The sequence below is a fragment of the Brienomyrus brachyistius genome, chromosome 2 (assembly GCF_023856365.1).
Source record: "Brienomyrus brachyistius isolate T26 chromosome 2, BBRACH_0.4, whole genome shotgun sequence".
In the NCBI taxonomy this organism is placed as follows: Eukaryota; Metazoa; Chordata; class Actinopteri; order Osteoglossiformes; family Mormyridae; genus Brienomyrus; species Brienomyrus brachyistius.
This window is the reverse complement of record NC_064534.1, coordinates 13,525,075-13,545,979: the sequence shown is the minus strand read 5'-3', so window position 1 is coordinate 13,545,979 and position 20,905 is coordinate 13,525,075. Positions and strand designations below refer to the sequence as shown.

The 20,905-nt window shown below is 48.1% G+C and overlaps 2 protein-coding genes across 7 annotated transcripts in view; one reads left to right on the top strand and one right to left on the bottom strand.

The window, feature by feature from the left end:
* tcf7l1b (transcription factor 7 like 1b) overlaps positions 1–20,905 on the bottom strand; it is a 611,697-nt gene that overhangs the window by 495,610 nt on the left and 95,182 nt on the right. The gene's annotated exons all lie outside the window — the stretch shown is intronic.
* LOC125710975 (rho-related BTB domain-containing protein 2-like) lies at positions 882–19,116 on the top strand. Of its 6 annotated transcripts, XR_007382984.1 has the most exons (11): positions 941–1,216; positions 6,601–6,802; positions 8,226–8,329; positions 8,409–8,594; positions 9,971–10,944; positions 11,122–11,240; positions 11,551–11,701; positions 15,659–15,747; positions 16,537–16,642; positions 16,781–18,780; positions 18,915–19,116. XR_007382984.1 is itself a non-coding variant. In XM_048980043.1 (10 exons), exons 1-10 carry the CDS (start codon positions 899–901, stop codon positions 16,981–16,983), a joined length of 2,139 nt encoding a protein of 712 aa, XP_048836000.1. In that variant the 5' UTR covers positions 882–898; the 3' UTR covers positions 16,984–19,116. The 6 variants fall into 6 exon arrangements, 5 of the variants coding, with proteins under 5 accessions (XP_048836000.1, XP_048836002.1, XP_048836003.1 ...); XM_048980043.1 differs by lacking the exon at positions 941–1,216 and adding an exon at positions 882–903 and having other exon boundaries at positions 16,781–19,116; XM_048980045.1 differs by lacking the exon at positions 941–1,216 and adding an exon at positions 3,327–3,495 and having other exon boundaries at positions 16,781–19,116.

Sequence of the window (20,905 nt, the reverse complement as noted above, 5' to 3'; positions counted from 1 at the left end):
ATGGCTACTGCAATCTTCTAACCCAAAGAATGGTAGAAGTTGTCGACTTGCTGGGGGGAGTCACTGGGTAAGCAGCTGATCCAGTGAGAACAGGCTTATTTGTTTTAGGATAAATGCCTCTATAAAAAAACAACTATTATGTAAAAAAATGATGTCATTGGTGGTTGTTGTTTGGGGGGGGGGGGGCAGTGGCCCACAAATGCCCCCCCCCCCCATGACACCAACCAGGCTAGTATTGTGACCCCCAACATTGGGAGGAGAAAAGTAGTCAGGTTATTATTCTTGAACTAAAGGAGGAGAAAGAAATGTATTTCTTCATGCTATATATATTGTTATTCAACATTACCACGTTGCTATAAATAAATCATTAGAAATGACATATTATTGCGATATATCACTTTGAAAAGGCAGAGTATTTATATTATTATCCATCTAAGGTAATAGACTGCTGTCAATGTACGATGTCTTTCTGATGTACGACACGCAGTAAACCGCTTTGAATCTCTCCCCAGGACTTTCACTCATTAAATAATAAAGGACACCATCCATCCTTAATCAGTTTAATACTTCTGGTGTTTCTTGCGTTTACAGACTAATTTTTATTTTTAGCAGATCTAGCTTAAGAAATATTTTAAGACTTTAAATTTGTGGCTGGTCACTCACAAATCTTCGTGAATGCTAATTACCATCACTGTTTAAGGCAGAGTTAACAGTGCTCGCCTGAAATACTTGCCAGCTTAGATTATTAAAATTTTTGTTTTGGATTTTGACCAACAAAAAAAAAATGATCTGCTTAAGTCCTTGAGGGAATTTAAAGCTCTGAACATGGAGTTATGGGAGGCAATTACGTTTGGAATGGGATTTCTGGAGATTTCGGAGGGTCGTTGCCCCATAATGAATGAGGTATGCTGCTGTGCGTATCCATATGCAACGTGAGGATGATGCCTTATTCCTGCTTGGTGCCGCCGTGGGGGCTGCGTGCTGTATAGGAGGATACTCAATCTGCGTTTTTGCTTAACCTATCCGCAGTCCATAGCAAACTTAACGTCTGCAACAGCTGGCGCGGACCCTTTCTATTGCAGTCTTGGCTTTTTCTGCCGGGAAAATGAGGCTGAAACCCGGCTGTTTCCAGGTGCAAACCGCATCTGATGGCGATCGGTTCTTCCTCTCGCTGTTAGACGGCGGCCATCCCAATGCAGCACTTCACTCGGTTGCGGTAAGGAATGACAGGGTTTTATTAAAAGGCGCTAACTGTTCCGTTTTAATCCGAATATTTCAGTACAGTACGAATTCGATGGATCTTGTGTCGCTTCGCTTTTGTGTAGCGATGTTACTCGGATATGTTGGGTTACGTAACAATCGATGCGGTCCCACGGAATTAGTGGCACTTTGGATTCACAGAAAGAAAACAGTTAAACGTGTATTTAAATGTTGATTAGTACAATATGAAATTCATTTTATCGGCGTTGCAAAACAGTAAGCAATGACGCCACATAAAAAGAAAAAGCGAAATAAAAATGCGCGTGAACGAACTTAAAACTTATATGCAAACTAGCTTTGCTATGCTCCAAGTAAATATATTAACTAATTCGTTTTATATAATAAATTGTAAATAAATCATTTGACAGAAAGGTATATTGTTTGTTTTGGTGTAACCGGATTTCATCACTGAACAGTATTGCATGTATAGGTAGCACAGCACGTCAGACATAAACCCGGAAGGCAGTACTTCCATCTCTGCGATGGTGGCCATAACGGGAGGTCTTTCAGGACTGCAGTGCATGACTGTGAAAGTGTCACTGGCCTTGACAATCATCCACGAATGAAAGTGCACTGTTAGACTAAGGGTATATTATCTCGATTCAAAGGGCAAAACTGATTTGCGTCACACGAGAGCGCGTTTATGTCGTGTATAGAATAGAAAATAAAATGAATGCACCGAGCTTCAAGCTCAAAACAGTGTTGTTCTGTCTTACTTTTTATTCTTGTCGTCATAAGAGTATGTCCTTCGTTTTATTTTGCCTTAACTCCATTAACAGGATGTATGTTGTCTTTGTAGGTTATTTGTATCCCTACTGTTTTTATTTATACAGGTAGGAAAATCCCTTGTTAGTTATGTAATCCATATGGAATTGTGAGAATATTTTTTGTATTTTTCCTAAGGGTTTGCTTGAGGAACACACTTAACGGTTCATTTGCCTGGGGGGGGGGGGGTGATGCATTAGACTGTTAGATGTGCATGAATCAGCGTTACTCTGCCGTTGCTTTCTGATATTACACACTGCAATGACAGTGCCTAGTAACTGCAGAGAACACACCAGGAACGGCCTCTGCGATTGCATACATGCAGGATAAATGTGAAACAGCTTGCCTCAGCCTAATGGATGCACGGTCCAAATAACAATCATTAAGCAAGTTACTGCCGTGGTGCACTGTGGGCCATCATCGCCCTGCTTGGCAAAGTACCGCTATTATTATATTTTGTACCATGTTCTGATGGTTATGAATGAATTGCAGCGTGTCTGCAGGCAGAAGCGTCGGACATCCGGTGTTCTGTCGAGTTGAACTACTTTGTCGAGTTAGACTATCGTGATGCTAATCGATAGCCCTAACCCCTAAAACCTAACCTTCACCCCCAAACGGTGGGACTGCACATGCGCAAAAAGGCTTGATAATACGTCTCGATAGGTAGCTCAACTCGTCAGAACAACTGCTTTGTGCCAGCCGGTGAATACCTATTATTACCTATTACAATATGGAATTGTATTGTTGTTTTCACTGTATTGCTGTCAACTGATTGTTTTTGTTCCTACGTTCTACGAATTAACTGTAGGCCTAAGTGACTCGCATCTATTTCTAACATTAGATTTTAGACACTTGGCCAGTTCTTAACCTAAGCAATTTATTTAGATGAGCAATGATTTTTTTTCTACACTAAGTGCATTCTATATATATATATATATATATACAGATAGGCCCATGTCTGTATAACTGGTTTACTGTAATTCTAATCTACCTATATCAGGTCATGATGATGCCAAACACAAAGCCTTTTATTACCTGCTTACACATCATAACCGGGGTCCACACAATTGCAATTTTGACGGACATTGTGATCAAACGTGCAATTTTTTTTCCTCACGGACATTGTATTTAAAACGTCGCCTACATCACAGATACGAGCAAGTCTTGCCAAGGACACGTTTGTCCACATACAGAGAGTTTGAAGATTATAAAGCCGCCCTCCGTTCAAGTAGTACCGTTATCAGCAGCAGTGAATCACTTAGCCTGCATCTGGAATACTACCAACAGTCGTTCGAGTAAGTGCGAGCAGCATGGAGGAGCGCTATGATGTGGAAATAAATACCGTTTCCTAGGAAACCGGAGCCTAGATGGCGAAATCATCAACCACCATTTTCCAGACGAGAGATGTGCAACGTGCCTTCTGCAGTTATTTAAACGTCAAGTTAAGCGCTCAGCCAAAGGGAGAAAAAGGTAATACAATTGCATCGTTCAGTCCGGTGCACCTGTATTGCATTTACAGTTACGATGCTCGTGCTGTATATTTCGATATCTTAAACAGCAAGTATTTTCAGTATGCAGAGTCTTTCGCACGTCTTGATGAGAAATTTAGATTGAAGTCACGTAGATTAAACGCGTGCCATAAACACGTTTAAACGAGTTTATCTTTTGAGATAACTGCACGCATGTTCACTTTCCTGTAACATTTTTAGATAACGAAGCTTTGTCATAAATCCAACGGCGACCCTGCCTTTCCGTATCTTCGTGCGTCTAGCGTGCAGAACTTACAGTGAGAGTTCGTCTTATGTTGATAAAGCGGTGATTGGGCTGTTTAGTTACGTCGTTCGTAATGTTTTCCGACCCTGATGAAAAGGGCTGCGGATAAGAGCAGTTTGCGAAGCGGCCAGTTGGACCGACGTGACTGCGGATCCCCTTCGTCTGGTGACTGACCGATCTGTGTCTTGATTTGCGACCTTGCATGCTTGCGGTCCTCTGATGCTCACTATTAATACACAGCGTTCCTTCTATCGGTTCAATATTAGAAGTAACATTAGAAACGTTAGATATTTGTATCTGTTTGTAGTCACAAGTTATATATAAAAACTGTACGCGCATGATTTAGACAGCTGCATAGAATAGGGGGAGAAAGTATGTATGCAATATAAAAGTATATATGTATAGGCCTAAATATGTGATAAATAAATATATGAATATAGCTGGGTAGTTCTAGGAAGAAGGGGCTTGCAGGCGCAAGTTGCGCGCGCTGGTTCGTACGCTCTTTCCCCTCCCTCTATATGTGTTTTTTTTTCTTTTTCTGGCGCTTCTCTCTTCCGGATGAAACTGCAACATGACCCACGGCGGCAGGTAACACGCCGATCAGGCAAATGTTTTTTCAGCCCGTTCCGGCTCCGTGTACGGAAGGGTGGGTGGGTGTCCTTGTGGAGGGCGTAAGGGCAGCCGGGCGCCGTCGGGGGGAGAGGCGACGGCCGCACGTATGCCTCACCTGCCAGTCTGTTTTGCTTTCGGTTTTGCCCCCTTTTTACGAGCGACCGAGACTGAAACCTGCCGCTATATCGTGCAACAGGTCGATGCGATATTATGCATTTTGCAAATACTGAGATACTTTTATATCACAAACTCGTCGCTGACAAACTTCCGTCTTGTTGATGTTTGGAACATAGTGGAACATCGAAGTCGATCGGAAACGCATCGTTAAGAATGTTGTCAATTACGTTGTCACTGTGAAATTGCTATTTAATATTGCCATGTACTGTCTATACTTTAACAAATATAGCTATATATAAACACAGCTTGGTTCATTTATTAGGGCATTGAATCCCTTCGATGAGTAGTTTTGCTTGGACCGCTTTGCTTGCCGTTATACACGGAATACTTTGTGGAGGAAAGGAAACCAGCTCGGAAATGGTGGTCGAGGTCCGCATGGTTTCTGACGGCTGGCAGCAAGTCGGCAATGTTGCCGGCTGGAGCTGTTTGTAGCTGTGTGGACCGTCACCTGCGGATTAAACCTGATACCGGCCACTGTCGACAGCCAGTGGGGGTGGGCAATAAACTAAGCATGTCCAGCTTGGCGCATGGGGAAGGGGGGTGGTACTGATATTCGCCTAATCCTAGTGGTTTACGTCCAGCCTGGCAGCTGGCGGCCAGTAAGAGGTAGAGGGGCCAGGTTACAGCAGGTGGGAACCAATCCAAAAGGGGGACATTAGGGATACAGGGGAGAAGCTGCCTTAGTTTTTGCCAAGAGCTGGATTCTGATATCGGCCTCTTTATCTATAGCAAAAGGGATGTTCCCTGTTGTGCTGTAGTTTGTGAGTGTTGCCCGGCTGTCCAGAGTAACACCCAGCTTCTGGGAGACTGAGAGCGACTCGCGCTGAGATAGAGAGCCCTTCTCATTACATGGAGTCCTTGAACCAAATCTGTCCTGTAATGTCGTATTATATTTCTGAAAGGCTCCGTTATTGACAGTCAACACGGCAGCGTTTCCTGTTTCATGGCTGCCCTGTCAGCTGTTGCTGTGTCCGTCTGTAATGCTACACTTCGAAATACTGGTATGAAGCTGAAGCTGCAAGGAGTAGAACAGGATGTCAGACAGAAAGGCTGGTGTGTGACCCTGCAAGGTAGGGCTCTGTGCTTGTGGTCAGAAGGTCGTTGGTTCATGCTGGCAGTGTGATGTCACTGCTGGACCCATGAACAAGGCCCCTACTCCCAGGTGTTCCAGAGTGCACTGATCCAGGGACTGGCTGACTGTGCTTTCTCCCTTTGTTTTGGAAAAACACACCTATTACATAATTGTAATGGAAAAGATTAATTTATGCTTTCATTTGAAAGTCTAAAATATAGACAGGGAGGATCAGGGGGCTCAGTGGGTGGTTAGGGTTAGGCGGTGGTGCTGTTGGCTCACACCTCCAGTTTGGGGTCATTTCCTACCCCTGGCTCTGTGAGTTTAAAGTCTGCCATGTTCTTCCTGTGTTCATGTGACGTCCCCTTGAACACTGCTAAGATGAGCGGTTCAGGCGAATCTGCGTGTCTGAAATGGAACGATGGACTTTGCTGTCTTGGAGAAGCTGCGGACTCATCCAGACCCTGCTCCGGAAGATGGAGGGATGAAGCACTAACCGAGCCGTCTAAATTCAGGAATTGTTTTAAAAAAAGTTATCGCCAAAGCCTAACACTTATGTATGCTGCTTAATGAGTGTTGAGCCCTTGCGATGCTGTGGGAGCGCGTGGTGAAATATGTGAGTGTGAATTTTCTGCTGAGAATAGGTCCTCCTGTCTAACTCCTACTGGTTTTGAACTGAAGTGCCAAAAGCAGTGAGCAGCATCTACCTAAAGCTTTTGGGGGGGGGGATGCACCAGTTTTCATGGATGGGCGATGCACCTGTGCGGAAAGGGAAGATTATTGCTGTAGCTGGAGCTTCAGCACAGAGGCTTCGGTCTTCTCCGCAGACCTGTGTGCTGTTTGCAGGAGCCTCCTGAATCTCTTCTGGTAGTTCAGGTAAACCGTTCAGTGCTGGGTGTTTCAGGGTGCGCTGATCTACGATGTTTTGTGAACCCTCTCAGGTCCCAGTTGATGGATTTTGACATGGACTATGAGCGGCCAAACGTTGAGACCATCAAGTGCGTGGTGGTTGGGGACAATGCGGTGGGGAAGACGCGCCTGATCTGCGCCCGCGCCTGCAACGCCACCCTCACGCAGTACCAGCTGCTCGCCACTCACGTGCCCACTGTCTGGGCCATCGACCAATACCGTGTCTGCCAGGAGGTGAGCCATGCCGGGCCATGCCCTTCTGGCACGTGGGCTGTTCCCTCCCAGGTGTCTCTGATGGCTGGGGAGCTCTACGCGGGAGGGGGGCACTGGCATCAAACGATTAAGCCTTATCAGCTGCATGCGAGACTTTAAAATAATAAAATGCAGCCAGCTGCACTGTAATGATCGTCTCTCAGCCACACCCAGTATAAAGAGCAGCACTACAATAACAGAACGAGGGAGATTTAAAATGTATTGCATTTACGCAATGCAAATGAACCTGTTAGTATCTGAGGTAGTTTTGCAGAACTTTCACCTAAATTTACGATGATAAGGTTCTAAGGTTTTTGTAATTCTAAGGTTTTAAGGCTTCAATTATAATGTTTATTGATTAAAAGAACTGCATGTAATACTCGCTAATTGAGAAGTAGTAATTCACAGAAAAGGTCCATCCTTTTGGAAAATCATTCTCTGAGGTATAAAGGAGTAGTTCACACCAAAACTGAAAAAAGACACGTTTTAGAGGGGCATTGGTGCTGCCCATCTGCTGGGGGTTGCCTGGTTTGGAGATATCATCCGTGGAAATGTCAGTCTTCCCTGGAATATAATGTGACTGAATTGCATTCTTTCTGTGGTGATTAAAGGCCAGAAAATACACTAATAAGATTGAACAGCAATGTCTCTTACCAGAAATCATGACTCCGTTACTGAAGGTAATGCGCAGGCTTTGTAGCGAGCAGTTTAATGTAGCAACTATTATCTTCTACCGAACTCTACACACCAATCGCATCACTGCACAGAAGATATTGCTGGGGTCCTCGTGCTTGTTTCTTCTGTGCAGTGACACGATTGGGGCGTGGGGGAGTTCCGTAGAGGAAAGACTGTTCTGTTTTTTTGGTGCTTCGATCGCCACAGAAAGAATGCTGTTCAGCCCCACTATATTCGAGAGAAGCCTGACATTTCTACCACTGATATATTAGAAACTAGGCAACTCCCAGCAGAACAACTTCGATGGATAGATAGCACTAATGCTCCCCTAAAACACATCTTTTTCAGTTTTGGGGTGAGCTGCCCCTTTAAATATCAGGGGGGGGGGTACAGGTCCATGCAGTTAAAAATAAGGAATGTTTCATGGGGTGAGTCAGAGTGAGCCTGAACTAGGTCTGTAAATGAAGGTTTCTGGATTCTGGTGAGTTTTGCTGTGTGTTTGTTGTCATCACAGTCTTCTTGCTCTAGCTGCTTAAAGCGAGCCAGGAAGCCCCCCAAGACCCTCATGGTGCCCCCTCCTTTAAGTATACGGTTCAGTCTAGGATCATGGATCCGTGCCTGTGAAGCCCAATAGCATCTCTATCTGCCCAGCTCTGTAAGCGTAACGTCCTACTGAAGGATCAGAGTTATGGAGGTTTTCTTTACATCTCAATGGTCAAACGTGTTCCAGGTTTTGGAGCGCTCTAGAGATGTGGTGGATGACGTCAGCGTCTCCCTGCGCCTCTGGGACACCTTCGGGGATCACCACAAGGACCGGCGCTTCGCCTACGGAAGGTGTGCACATCTCAGGACGCTGCAGCTTAGACCCCCACCAGAGACCATGACTTAGACGCGGCTCTTCTGCCCTCTTCAGGTCGGACGTGGTGGTGCTCTGCTTCTCCATCGCCAACCCCAACTCCCTGCACCATGTGAGGACCATGTGGTACCCGGAGATCAAGCACTTCTGCCCACGTGCCCCCGTCATTCTGGTCGGGTGCCAGCTGGACCTGCGCTATGCTGACCTGGAAGCCGTAAACAGAGCTCGGCGCCCCCTAGCCAGGTTGGCTGCCAGCACCTTCTCCCAGTTCAGACCCACGTTATCATGTCTTACTCATCTGGTGGTCATTCCAGGGTCACTTGGGTCTGGGGTTTTCAACTTTTCTTCAAGCAGGAAGCCTCAGATGACCAGACCAGTGGCCTGTACTCCGAAGCGGGATTACTGGCTTATCGGGGTAACTTGTCGGATTTAAGGTACCACAGTTTAAATGGACTTCATATTCGTTCACTTACATTGTGCCCAGACTACCATAAATCTGACAAGTTACCCCGATAAACCAGTAACCCCGCTTCGTAGTGCAGGCCATTGAGCTAGATCCCCCTTCCCAATAATATATGATTACATCTCAAACCTGAACTCACTCTCTCAGGATAGGCTCCAGACTCCCCACAACCCAGAAGGATACTCCGGTTTGGAAAAAGGAAGGATGGATGGATAAATAAGGGTCAAATACTTGTGTTGCTGATGGGAGTTGCAGTCTGCCCTCTGGTGGACAAACTACACAACAACACTCATATCGCGATCGAAGGTCTCCCACCTCTCTGTTTCTTTTTATTTGTCATTTATCTGCTGATCCGGATTTATCTGCAGTTTAACTCGCATTGGTTGATAATATCGGCTCTAATCTCTTGTGTGCATCATACATTGGATGAAAATACTGACATTTTCCCTTTCTGATATGCCTCTGTTACCCCGTCAGCTGCTTTGCAGCTTTCTGGTCGAAATTCCCCTGATGTAAGCAAAGTATAAAGAAAAGTTGTTTATACTGAGGATGGCTGATGTCCAGAGTTCACGAATGCTGAGAAATGTATGCGTTCTCTATGCATAAATTGTGAAATGCAGTATTATTGTGGATTTCTCTGTTTCTGAATCGCAGTAATAATCAGACTCAGAATCAGGTTTATTTGGCCAAGTATGCTCAAACATAATGGTGTGTGAGTGCGCCCTGCTATGGGCTGGCCCCCCATCCTGGCTTGTTCCCTGCCTCGTGCCCATTGCTTCCGGGATAGGCTCCGGACCCCCCGCGGCCCAGTAGGATAAGCGGTTTGGAAAACGGATGGATGGATGTTCAGACATACAGAGAGTTTGTTTCTGGTTGTCAGTGCTCACATACATACAGTAAGTACAGACACGGTACAATACTTACTACTTAACCTACAGGTGGGGTTACATGCAATTTTGTTGATGATTCATTTGTAATATATATAACTTTAGTTTTAAAGATGTAACATTGAATGACATGATGATGGCAACTAATGATGGATGAGTAATATGTAAATATTGCTGACTATTTAATATTTCACAGTGTCACATTTTGCTGTGTTATCATGGCATTAGCCAGTGGTTTTTCAGTCGTTTTTAACCATCTGATTCTGCAGACCCATTAAGTCCCATGAGATCCTGGCACCGGAGAAAGGCCGTGAGGTGGCCAAGGAGCTGGGCGTGCCATACTACGAGACCAGCGTCGTGGCACAGTTCGGGGTGAAGGACGTCTTCGACAACGCGATCCGTGCTGCTCTCATCTCACGGCGCCATCTGCAGTTTTGGAAGTCGCACCTCCGTAACGTCCAGCGGCCCCTGCTGCAGGCACCCTTCCTGCCTCCCAAGCCCCCGCCCCCTATAATCACTGTTCCCCCCGCACCGTCTATCGCTGAGGAGCACCCTGGCCGGCTGCTGGAGGACCCACTGTGCGCCGATGTCATCCTGGTCCTGCAGGAGCAGCATCGCATCTTCGCCCACAAGATCTACCTGGCCACCGCCTCATCCAAATTCTACGACCTGTTCCTCATGGACCTGAGTGCAGAGACACAGGAGGAGGAATATGAGGAGAAGAAGGAGGTACTGCCTCGGGGCCCATCCCTCAACTGCCGGGAACCCCCGGTGCGGGCTGCCAGCTTCGACGTGCGGGACAGCGGTGAGGAGGGCACCCGGGCCGGGCCCCGGGGTTGCACCAGTGACGGTGCCCTGAAAGGAGGCGCCTCGGAAGTGTGCCTCAGGGGTCGCCTGCTGTCCACCTGGAGCCGGGCATTTGTGAGCATCCAGGAGGAGCTGGTGGATGACCCAGCCACCTACACGCCGCGGCTGATGACGGTGGTGCACTTGGATTCGTCAGTGCTGCTGAGCCCCTTCCGGGCAGTTTTGCGATACCTCTACACGGGCGAGCTGGACGTGCACGAGAAGGAGCTCATGCACATTGCGCACATCGCCGAGCTGCTCGAGGTGTTCGACCTGCGCATGATGGTCGCCAACATCCTCAACAACGAGGCCTTCATGAACCAGGAGATCACCAAAGCCTTCCATGTGCGCCGCACCAACAGGGTGAAGGAATGCCTGGCCAAGGGCACCTTCTCAGGTAATGCCAACGCAGGTGACTCACTCAGAAGATGTTGTTGCCTGGGCCATAGAGGCCTAAAGTTCGAAGGTCGGCCTTCTCTGTATGGAATTACGGTTTCATTTTCTCTTTCTTTTGGCAGTCGCCCGGTCGAGTCGTAGTTGTGGTTCCGTTAAATCCCATCTCTCTGTGTTTCAGATGTGATGTTCAGAGTGGACGATGGCACCATCCTTGCCCACAAGCCACTGCTCATCTCCAGCTGTGACTGGATGGCAGCCATGTTTGGCGGGCCCTTTGTGGAGAGCTGCACCAAGGAGGTGAGCAGTTATCAGAGTTGGGTAATTCAGGCCCAGAGAGTAAAAGTGCAGACCAACATTTTGTTTCAACCAACTAGCTGAGCATACATAGTCACAGTCACAGAGTATTCGACTGGTAGGTTGAAACAAAATCCCGGTCTGGACTTTTACTCTCTGGACTCTCTTTTACTCAATTACCCAACTCTGGCAATTATGACTGCTTATGACTTTTGAAAATAATGCCCCCTGGTGGTGAGGAGGATAATTCGTGCATATTTAAATCTGGAGTACGTGAGATAAGTAAAAGCAGACGTTTGTGTGCTTACTTCAGGTGCTTCTCCCCAACACCACACGCAGCTGCATGCGGGCAGTGATGGAGTATCTGTACACTGGGCGCTTCTGCTCACGGCCAGACCTTGACGCCATGGAGCTCATCATTCTAGCCAACCGTCTCTGCCTCTCTCACCTGGTGGCTCTTACAGGTAGCTCCATATACTCATTTTTTAAGTTCTACAGAGTTAGCCAGACAAGTGTGACCTGACTGATTATGAAGCACACTGGTGTGATTCAATGTACATTTTGTTGATCAGCTGATGTTTCCTCCCATATTTATACAAACCAAAGACACGTACAGTACCAGTCAAAGTCGGGACACACCTACTGAAAAGTCATTTGTATTTCAACAAGACCCTAAGCACACCTCGAGGTTATGTAAGTACTGTATTATCACGTGAATAAAGAAAGAGATGGAGCGCTGTGACAGATGACCTGGCCCCCCCACAATCCCCTGATTGATCAAAGAGTAAGAGCACGGTAGTCAGTCTGTGCCCAGACCATGTGGAGACTCCTTCAGGACTGCTGGAGAAGCGTTCCAGGTGGCTGCATGTGGAAGCTGGTTGAATGAATGCTGTCATCAAAGCAAAAGGGGGATATTTTGAAGAGTTCAAAATATGATAAAATTCTGAGATGTTGAACACCTCTCTTGGTCTTTGCAATATTCAATATATAGTACTTCATTGCCTCGAGGCCTTTTACTGTAATGTGAATAAAATAGCTAAAATAGAGACAAATGCAATAAAAGCAGCTGTATTCAGACTTTTGATGGGTACTGTAGTGTGTGTGTGTGTGAGCGTGTGCATGATGGACTGGCATCCTGTCCATGGTGTCCCCTGCCCCATGCCCTGTGATGGACTGGCATCCTGTCCAGGGTGTCCCCTGCCCCATGCCCTGTGAAGGACTGGCATCCTGTCCAGGGTGTCCCCTGCCCCATGCCCTGTGAAGGACTGGCATCCTGTCCAGGGTGTCCCCTGCCCCATGCCCTGTGAAGGACTGGCATCCTGTCCAGGGTGTCCCCTGCCCCATGCCCTGTGAAGGACTGGCATCCTGTCCAGGGTGTCCCCTGCCCCATGCCCTGTGAAGGACTGGCATCCTGTCCAGGGTGTCCCCTGCCCCATGCCCTGTGAAGGACTGGCATCCTGTCCAGGGTGTCCCCTGCCCCATGCCCTGTGATGGACTGGCATCCTGTCCAGGGTGTCCCATGCCCTGTGAAGGACTGGCATCCTGTCCAGGGTGTCCCATGCCCTGTGAAGGACTGGCATCCTGTCCAGGGTGTCCCATGCCCTGTGAAGGACTGGCATCCTGTCCAGGGTGTCCCATGCCCTGTGAAGGACTGGCATCTTGTCCAGGGTGTCCCCTGCCCCATGCCCTGTGAAGGACTGGCATCCTGTCCAGGGTGTCCCATGCCCTGTGAAGGACTGGCATCCTGTCCAGGGTGTCCCCTGCCCCATGCCCTGTGAAGGACTGGCATCCTGTCCAGGGTGTCCCCTGCCCCATGCCCTGTGATGGACTGGCATCCTGTCCAGGGTGTCCCATGCCCTGTGAAGGACTGGCATCCTGTCCAGGGTGTCCCATGCCCTGTGAAGGACTGGCATCCTGTCCAGGGTGTCCCATGCCCTGTGAAGGACTGGCATCCTGTCCAGGGTGTCCCATGCCCTGTGAAGGACTGGCATCCTGTCCAGGGTGTCCCATGCCCTGTGAAGGACTGGCATCTTGTCCAGGGTGTCCCCTGCCCCATGCCCTGTGAAGGACTGGCATCCTGTCCAGGGTGTCCCATGCCCTGTGAAGGACTGGCATCCTGTCCAGGGTGTCCCTGCCCCATGCCCTGTGAAGGGCTGGCATCCTGTCCAGGGTGTCCCCTGCCCCATGCCCTGTGAAGGACTGGCATCCTGTCCAGGGTGTCCCCTGCCCCATGCCCTGTGAAGGACTGGCATCCTGTCCAGGGTGTCCCCTGCCCCATGCCCTGTGATGGACTGGCATCCTGTCCAGGGTGTCCCATGCCCTGTGAAGGACTGGCATCCTGTCCAGGGTGTCCCATGCCCTGTGAAGGACTGGCATCCTGTCCAGGGTGTCCCATGCCCTGTGAAGGACTGGCATCCTGTCCAGGGTGTCCCATGCCCTGTGAAGGACTGGCATCTTGTCCAGGGTGTCCCCTGCCCCATGCCCTGTGAAGGACTGGCATCCTGTCCAGGGTGTCCCATGCCCTGTGAAGGACTGGCATCCTGTCCAGGGTGTCCCCTGCCCCATGCCCTGTGAAGGGCTGGCATCCTGTCCAGGGTGTCCCCTGCCCCATGCCCTGTGAAGGACTGGCATCCTGTCCAGGGTGTCCCATGCCCTGTGAAGGACTGGCATCCTGTCCAGGGTGTCCCCTGCCCCATGCCCTGTGAAGGGCTGGCATCCTGTCCAGGGTGTCCCCTGCCCCATGCCCTGTGATGGACTGGCATCCTGTCCAGGGTGTCCACTGCCTTGTACCGTCTACTTCCTGATTCTGGCCTCAGGTTCCCCATTACACTGTATTGGATAAGCATGTGAAAGATGGGTGGATGATTAGTTACCTTGACATTCGTGCAGGTTTGATGTCCACATTCTTTATCAATGTCTAGCCCTGTTCACAACCTCCTTCCTCCCCGCTGCTACCATTACCTGTATGTTGAATAGTAGTTGTAGATCAGTATCCCTGCACAGACATCCTGTCCCTCTGCTTTACACGTTTAGTGGAGTTCTGTACAAACCCTTGTCTACGAGAGGCCCTGGTCTATCAGGAAGCTGAGTGCATGCTTCCTCAAGCCCGGTACACTCCTGATCTGTTCACCTTTGGCATCTCCAGCAGCATTCCATGTTGCTGTAACTGCAGCTCTGCCTCATGGTTCAGTACGTACAGCCTTGGTGTATAGAGCTCCTGTCCAGCCTGACAGTGATCCCTTCCAGGAAGATCGGAGACACCTGAATGCTGATAAATGAGCCACTGTTCTCATGGACAGAAGGAGTCAATGTCTTGTTTACACCGTGATGCTTGAATCACACTCTAGCTATAATCGAACTAATTTGCACATAATTTGAATAATCACTTCCTGCTGTCAGGCTTGCTCTCAATAATAGTTAACAATAGTCAGCCACTAGCAGATGTCTGCAGCCTATCAGAACCGGGCTGTTATTGGTATTGTGTAAAACCAGATGGTGAGAAGCTTTCCAGGGCTCTGTTTATGATGGTTCTCCTGGGAAATGGGCCGGCGATTCGCGCGGTGAACCTTCAGCTCTCATTGCAGTCCTGAATCTCCTCAGCCTGCAAGCTCTGCAGAGCCAGAGAGCAGATCAGAACACTGCAGGGTTTTAGCAGAGCTGACACAACGGGATACCTGTCAGGGTCCGAGGGGGGCACAGGAATGGCGGGGAATATGTGGTCTATTTGAAACATTTTTATATCTATAACTACAGTACCAGTTAAAAATCTGGACACATTTGTTTTTGTTTTTCAAAAAGATAATGACCTTGAGTAACCTGATTGATTATGAAGAACACAGTGATTCAATGTACATTTTGTTTATCAGCTGATGTTTCCTCCCCTATTTATACAAACCAAAGACACGTACAGTACCAGTCAAAGTCTGGACACACCTACTGAAAATCATTTGTTTTTCAACAAGACCCTAAGCACTCCTCGAGGTTATGTAAGTACTGTATTATCTTATGAATAAAGAAAGAGATGGAGCGCTGTGACAGATGACCTGGCCCCCCCACAATCCCCTGATTGATCAAAGAGTAAGAGCACGGTAGCCAGTCTGTGCCCAGACCATGTGGAGACTCCTTCAGGACTGCTGGAGAAGCGTTCCAGGTGGCTACATGTGGAAGCTGGTTGAAGGAATTCTGTCATCAAGGCAAAAGGGGGATATTTTGAAGAGTGTGTATTTGAAAAACGCTGAACATTTCAAATTCGATCTTCATGATTGGAATCCATCCATCCATCCAAACTGGCTCGTTATATGTTATGTATGTGTGTATGTGTTTTATTTCTTTCCGATGATTTTCTGCCAATGTAAAAAAAGAAAAATATATATCTATATATTTATATCGTATGAAATGAGTTATTTTTGATGTTGTTTCAGAGCTGTACACGGTGACCATTCTGATGGAGGCTGCCATGATGGGGGCCGACATCGACGGCGACGTGCTGCTTTACCTCGAGATGGCTCAGGTGTGGCACAATGTTCCTGCCGGCAAGCTAACGCGTAAACAACAGACAGGCCGCTCACGTCAGCCATACTCCCACGGCCAGCTGCTTGGGAACCGCGGCCCCATTAGTCAGGCCTGGGAAATGAGTGCACTCACGCACCGTTGCACGTGCTCACGGAGGCCTCGGCCTGCCAGTGGCTCCCCGTCGGGAAATGGGTGCATTCACGCACGTCACATGTGCGCGTGCGCCGGCGTCGGCCCCTTTACCTGGATTCTGCACCTGACCAGAGCCCTCTAAGGGCTACCGCTAGCAGCGTTGCTGGATAATGAGCCAAACTGGCACGACGCGGCGGCTGTGTGGGTCCACACACTCACTCAGCGCCCACTATCAGCGCTCAGCCGGTGCTACGGGCTGTTATCTAAAATACTTCGCGTACCAGCTATGTTATACTGTAACTAAGCAACGTTTTGCAAATGGCACACAATGCTTGACTCGCGCGTGTGCGTACGTAGTGTTTCTGGAGGCCGAAATATGTCCTGAACACCTGTTTTCTTGCTGGTCCCGTGGATGTGACCCTTGATCTGGTTGGGGGGTGAACATATATAATAGGTAATGGTTCACAGAGGGGCTACAGCTGAGGGCTGGGGTGGGGCTCAGGCTCGGGGTCCGTGTACTTGGAGATGAGAGAAAACAAAGCTTATGTAATGACTCGGAAGCAGAATGAGGGGCTTGGCCTCGTCTCTGCTCATCCCCGTCTCCCTGGTCCCGTTGGTCCCATGTGACCAGTGGCGCTTCTCTTTCCTCTGGCAGTTCCACCGCGCCCATCAGCTCACTGATTGGTGCCTCCACCACATCTGCACCAACTACAACAGCGTGTGCCGCAAGTTTCCCAGGGACATGAAAGCCAAATCCACAGGTACCTTTACCTCCGCCTGGGACTCGGGGGCGCATTCCTGCTGAATGCTGTTCTCTTGTGAGGCCTTGGGACCCGACGAGTGTTATGTGGCCTTTTGTTTTGGCCCTCATTCCGGCGATCTTGCCGTGTCTCTTACAGAAAACCAAGAGTACTTCGAAAAGCACCGCTGGCCACCCGTCTGGTACCTAAAGGAGGACGACCATTACCAGCGAGCGCGGAAGGAGAGGGAGAAGGAAGACTTCTTGTATCAGAAGCGGCAGTGCAAGCGAAAATGGCTGTTCTGGAACCTTCCGTCTTCGCCCTCCTCCAGTTCCCCATCTGGTTCTTCCGCAGTTGTCTGATCGGTCGCTGTTGGAGAGGTACCACCCTTCGCTCATCCAACTGGGCCGGACTGTGCTCTGCGAGCTGTACCGAGGACGGACAGATGGACTGATTCCTTTTGGGCTACATTATCCGCAGCCAGCATCCAGTGTCTGCAACAGGGCTGTGCTTATACACAGCAAGGAAGGACCTCACTGGCTCCGAGGGGAAATAGGGATCCAGGAAGGACCATCGCCAACCTGGGTTCTCAATAATCTTAATCACCTCACTTTAAAAGTGGATATTACTGGAGCACATAAGGCTCCAACCTCAGTCTAGGAGCAAGCAGCTTTTTAAAATACTATGTTCCTTAGATAAGATGCAGTAGATCCAGGCACGTATGATATGTCGCTGTTGCAGTTCCTGCATGTGTCACCAGATGGAGCTGTTAAAGGCTGCTAAATCAATGCTGAGGGAGTCCTGCATGGTGGTGCATTAGAAACTAATAACTATTTGCTTGACAGCTGCAGTACTGCATACAGCCAAGGAAAACAACCAGCAACCCCGATTTAAAAAGAGAAAAGTCTGTTCCCACTGCTTTTATTTCACGTAAATGGCAGGTCAGTGTGAGTTGCAATGGCAGTATACAAATGCGGAGTGAAGTTATTGGTCCAGAAGGGGTCTGGCCCTTTTCTGATTGGCTGAAAGCACAGCTCCTGCAGGACCCCACGGAAGCTTTCAGGTCACGTGATTATAGTTGCGCTGTCATAGTCTGCAAGTTCCGAGTGTGTCCAGACGGTGGCCTGCGGACGATGTAGGACTGAAGCGGGACTCGTCGCTCTGTGCTGCGCCCTTGGTGTGTGTGTGTGTGTGTGTGTGTGTGTGTGTGTGTATGTGTGTGTGTGTGTGTGTGCGTGCGCGCTGACTCCCTGACAAGGACTTCTGTAGTAACGAACGGTGAAGCTTTGTAACTTCACAGGAAGAAAACAGACCTGTGTTTCTGCATAGAAGCAGTTGAGTATTTTCTTAGATATTCTTCGCAGAGCAGTTTTTTTTCCTTCTTGCACTCGTACCTGATTGTGGATGTTCTCTGTGGGAGAAACTCATCATCCGTTTCCTGCTTTTGGTTCCCGCATAGGGCTGACGGCTTGGGCTCTCTTTTGTTTATTTTTTTACTCCCCGGAAATGGGGTGGTAGGGATGGAGGGGGGGGGGGTGGCCTCTGCACCGTTGCCCCCACAGAGCCGCCTGTGGTGGAAATGCTTCTGAGAGAACGTAGAAGCAGGCTGGACGTGAGGATGGCCATCAGGCACCGCAAGACTGCAAGCCGGCCTCCTTTCGGTCAGGGGGACTCCAGTGAACTCTGCTGAGAGGTGCCAAGCTTCCACCGGGCAGCAGAGAGGGCCGGCCAGGGTACTGGAGGCCTTGGGAATACCCCTGGCACTGCTCTCCCTCAGGCCGTGGCGGGGGAGAGCCCTGAGGAGAGCCCTGAGGAGAGCCCTGAGGAGAGCCCTGAGGAGAGCCCTGAGGAGAGCCCTGAGGAGAGCCCTGAGGAGAGTCCTGAGGAGAGCCCTGAGGAGAGTCCTGAGGAGAGCCCTGAGGAGAGTCCTGAGGAGAGTCCTGAGGAGAGCCCTGAGGAGAGCCCTGAGGAGAGCCCTGAGGAGAGCCCTGAGGAGAGCCCTGAGGAGAGCCCTGAGGAGAGTCCTGAGGAGAGCCCTGAGGAGAGCCCTGAGGAGAGCCCTGAGGAGAGTCCTGAGGAGAGCCCTGAGGAGAGCCCTGAGGAGAGCCCTGAGGAGAGCCCGGCACTGCTCAGTATTATCGTCACGGTTTCTCATTCAGGTTTCCTTATTTTTTTTTTATCTTTTCTAAAATATACTGTTTTGGCCTTGTTTCACAGCTTGGTGATTTGTTGATTTAAAAAACATTACTTGCGTGTGTCACCATCATTTCTTTTCTTATGGCTTATTTTTCAGTGAATATGTCATTGAACATGAAGAGCTGTGTTGCTGTGGCAAGTCCTTTATGTAAGAGGCCTGCTGGAGTATATCTGTGGAAATAATGACAAGCTGCAGGCACCAGGTTTCCGGTGTGATCGTTTAAAATTGTAGCTTTTTGTGCTTGTAATGGAGAAAAAGAAATGTACATGTATAAATGGCTTATTTTTATATCCAGTAAGATCGACTCTCTTGCACTGTGTATGCACACTGAACTGGAAGTACACATCCCTACACATCCTGCACAGTGAAATTATTAATCTGTTCAGTTTCCAGATTAGTCTATTTAGTTTTCTATTCAGTTAAAAAATATAGGCCTATATGTATTAATAACATATTATTAACTTGAAATGTTTCTGCTCGACCTGTCACAAATCAAAAGTAAGATGCATGTGCAGGGATAAAATTTTACTTAATATTTAGCTTAAGCAGGATGAAATATACCTTAACATTAACAAGTTAATGTAACGATAAACATTTCTATGAGGCACTTTTAGTGCTTGACAGAGCCCGACTTGCTTAACGCGGCTAACGGGTGACTTTAAATGAACCGACTGGTAATGAAGATCTATGATCAGGTTACATTTATTATAATATCATGATTGCAAGTGAGTTGTGACTGAAGATGTGCCGCGCCTTCCGTCCATGCGCAGCCGAAGGTCTCTGCACACCCAGCTCTACAATGCAACAAGATTCACATGATAAGCCCGTATTTCAGCACATCCTTCATGACATTCGAACTGTCAGGATAGACGATTCACAATCACGGCGTAACACGGTTAAAAATAAGCAAACAAAAAACAAAACATCGATTTTATGTAACTGTTAATATTTTCAATACGTGGTCTGCATTACAGTTCGATGTATAATTTAACTTTAAATAAATGAAAAATTAAATGGTTTTAAGATGGTTTCAGTTATCTGAAACGCATCTCAGTTCATTTCTCCGGTAATCGTGTATTCGAACAGTTCGAGTTCGAACAGACTTATTTCAGTACCAGTACTGAACCTTTACTCGCTGATGTTTGCTGTCAGAACAAATACCTCATGCCTTAACCTTAATGTGTGGTAACTCTATGATTGTCATTGCTGACTGCATATGTGTAACGTGTTTGACGTGGGTAGGCCTACATCATATGCATCGTTTCGCTCGTTCCTGTGTGGCATACGTGCGGAGTCCTTTTGCACGCGCGTGTAAACACCTGTAGGGGGAAATTCAGTTTGGGACCTGCTAAAAATACTACAGCTTCTGTAATGACTTCCCGTCCTCTTTACCTGCAGAATGCATGCATGGTATTACGGGCCTCTCAATTTCTATCACATTAGCTCACCCTATAGAGTTCCATCTACAATAGATTAGGTGGGGGAGCATTTTTAAAGAAAAAGAGTTATATAGGCTATCAAGACACCATGAAGCAACCCAAATCTTTAGATTCATTGCTTTGTAACGCTAGATATTTCTAATAATTCCTGAAACGAATCCTCGAGCTTGTGTTTCAGGTGTAGTTTGGGCACGATATAAAACTGAAACCAGCAACACCCTGACTCGGTTTTATATCTGCTGGCAATGAACCGAGTAATAGTTATTGCAGAGTAATTCTGGCAGACCTCTGAAAGCTTAATTTAACCGGGGAGCACACGCACTCCATTTAACTAATTGTGTGTGTGTGTTTTTTTAAGCCTTCTCATGTTAAAAAACAGCAAAAATCTGCATCTGGCGTACAACTGCTCCCCAGGTAAAGGGTTGGGAAGCTCTCGTTCTATTCTGAAACAATATGCGCTTCACAGATATTAGATCTACGCTGATCGTCGAATCACTTCGCGTATACCGTATACGAAATACAAGATTGTTTCGGTATAATGCTTTTTAGTAGACTATTTACATTTAAACCATAATGGCCAGGATTTTACTTATAGATGTCAGGTGCTACGGTGCAAAAAAACTAAATAAGTAGATGAATGAAAATAAA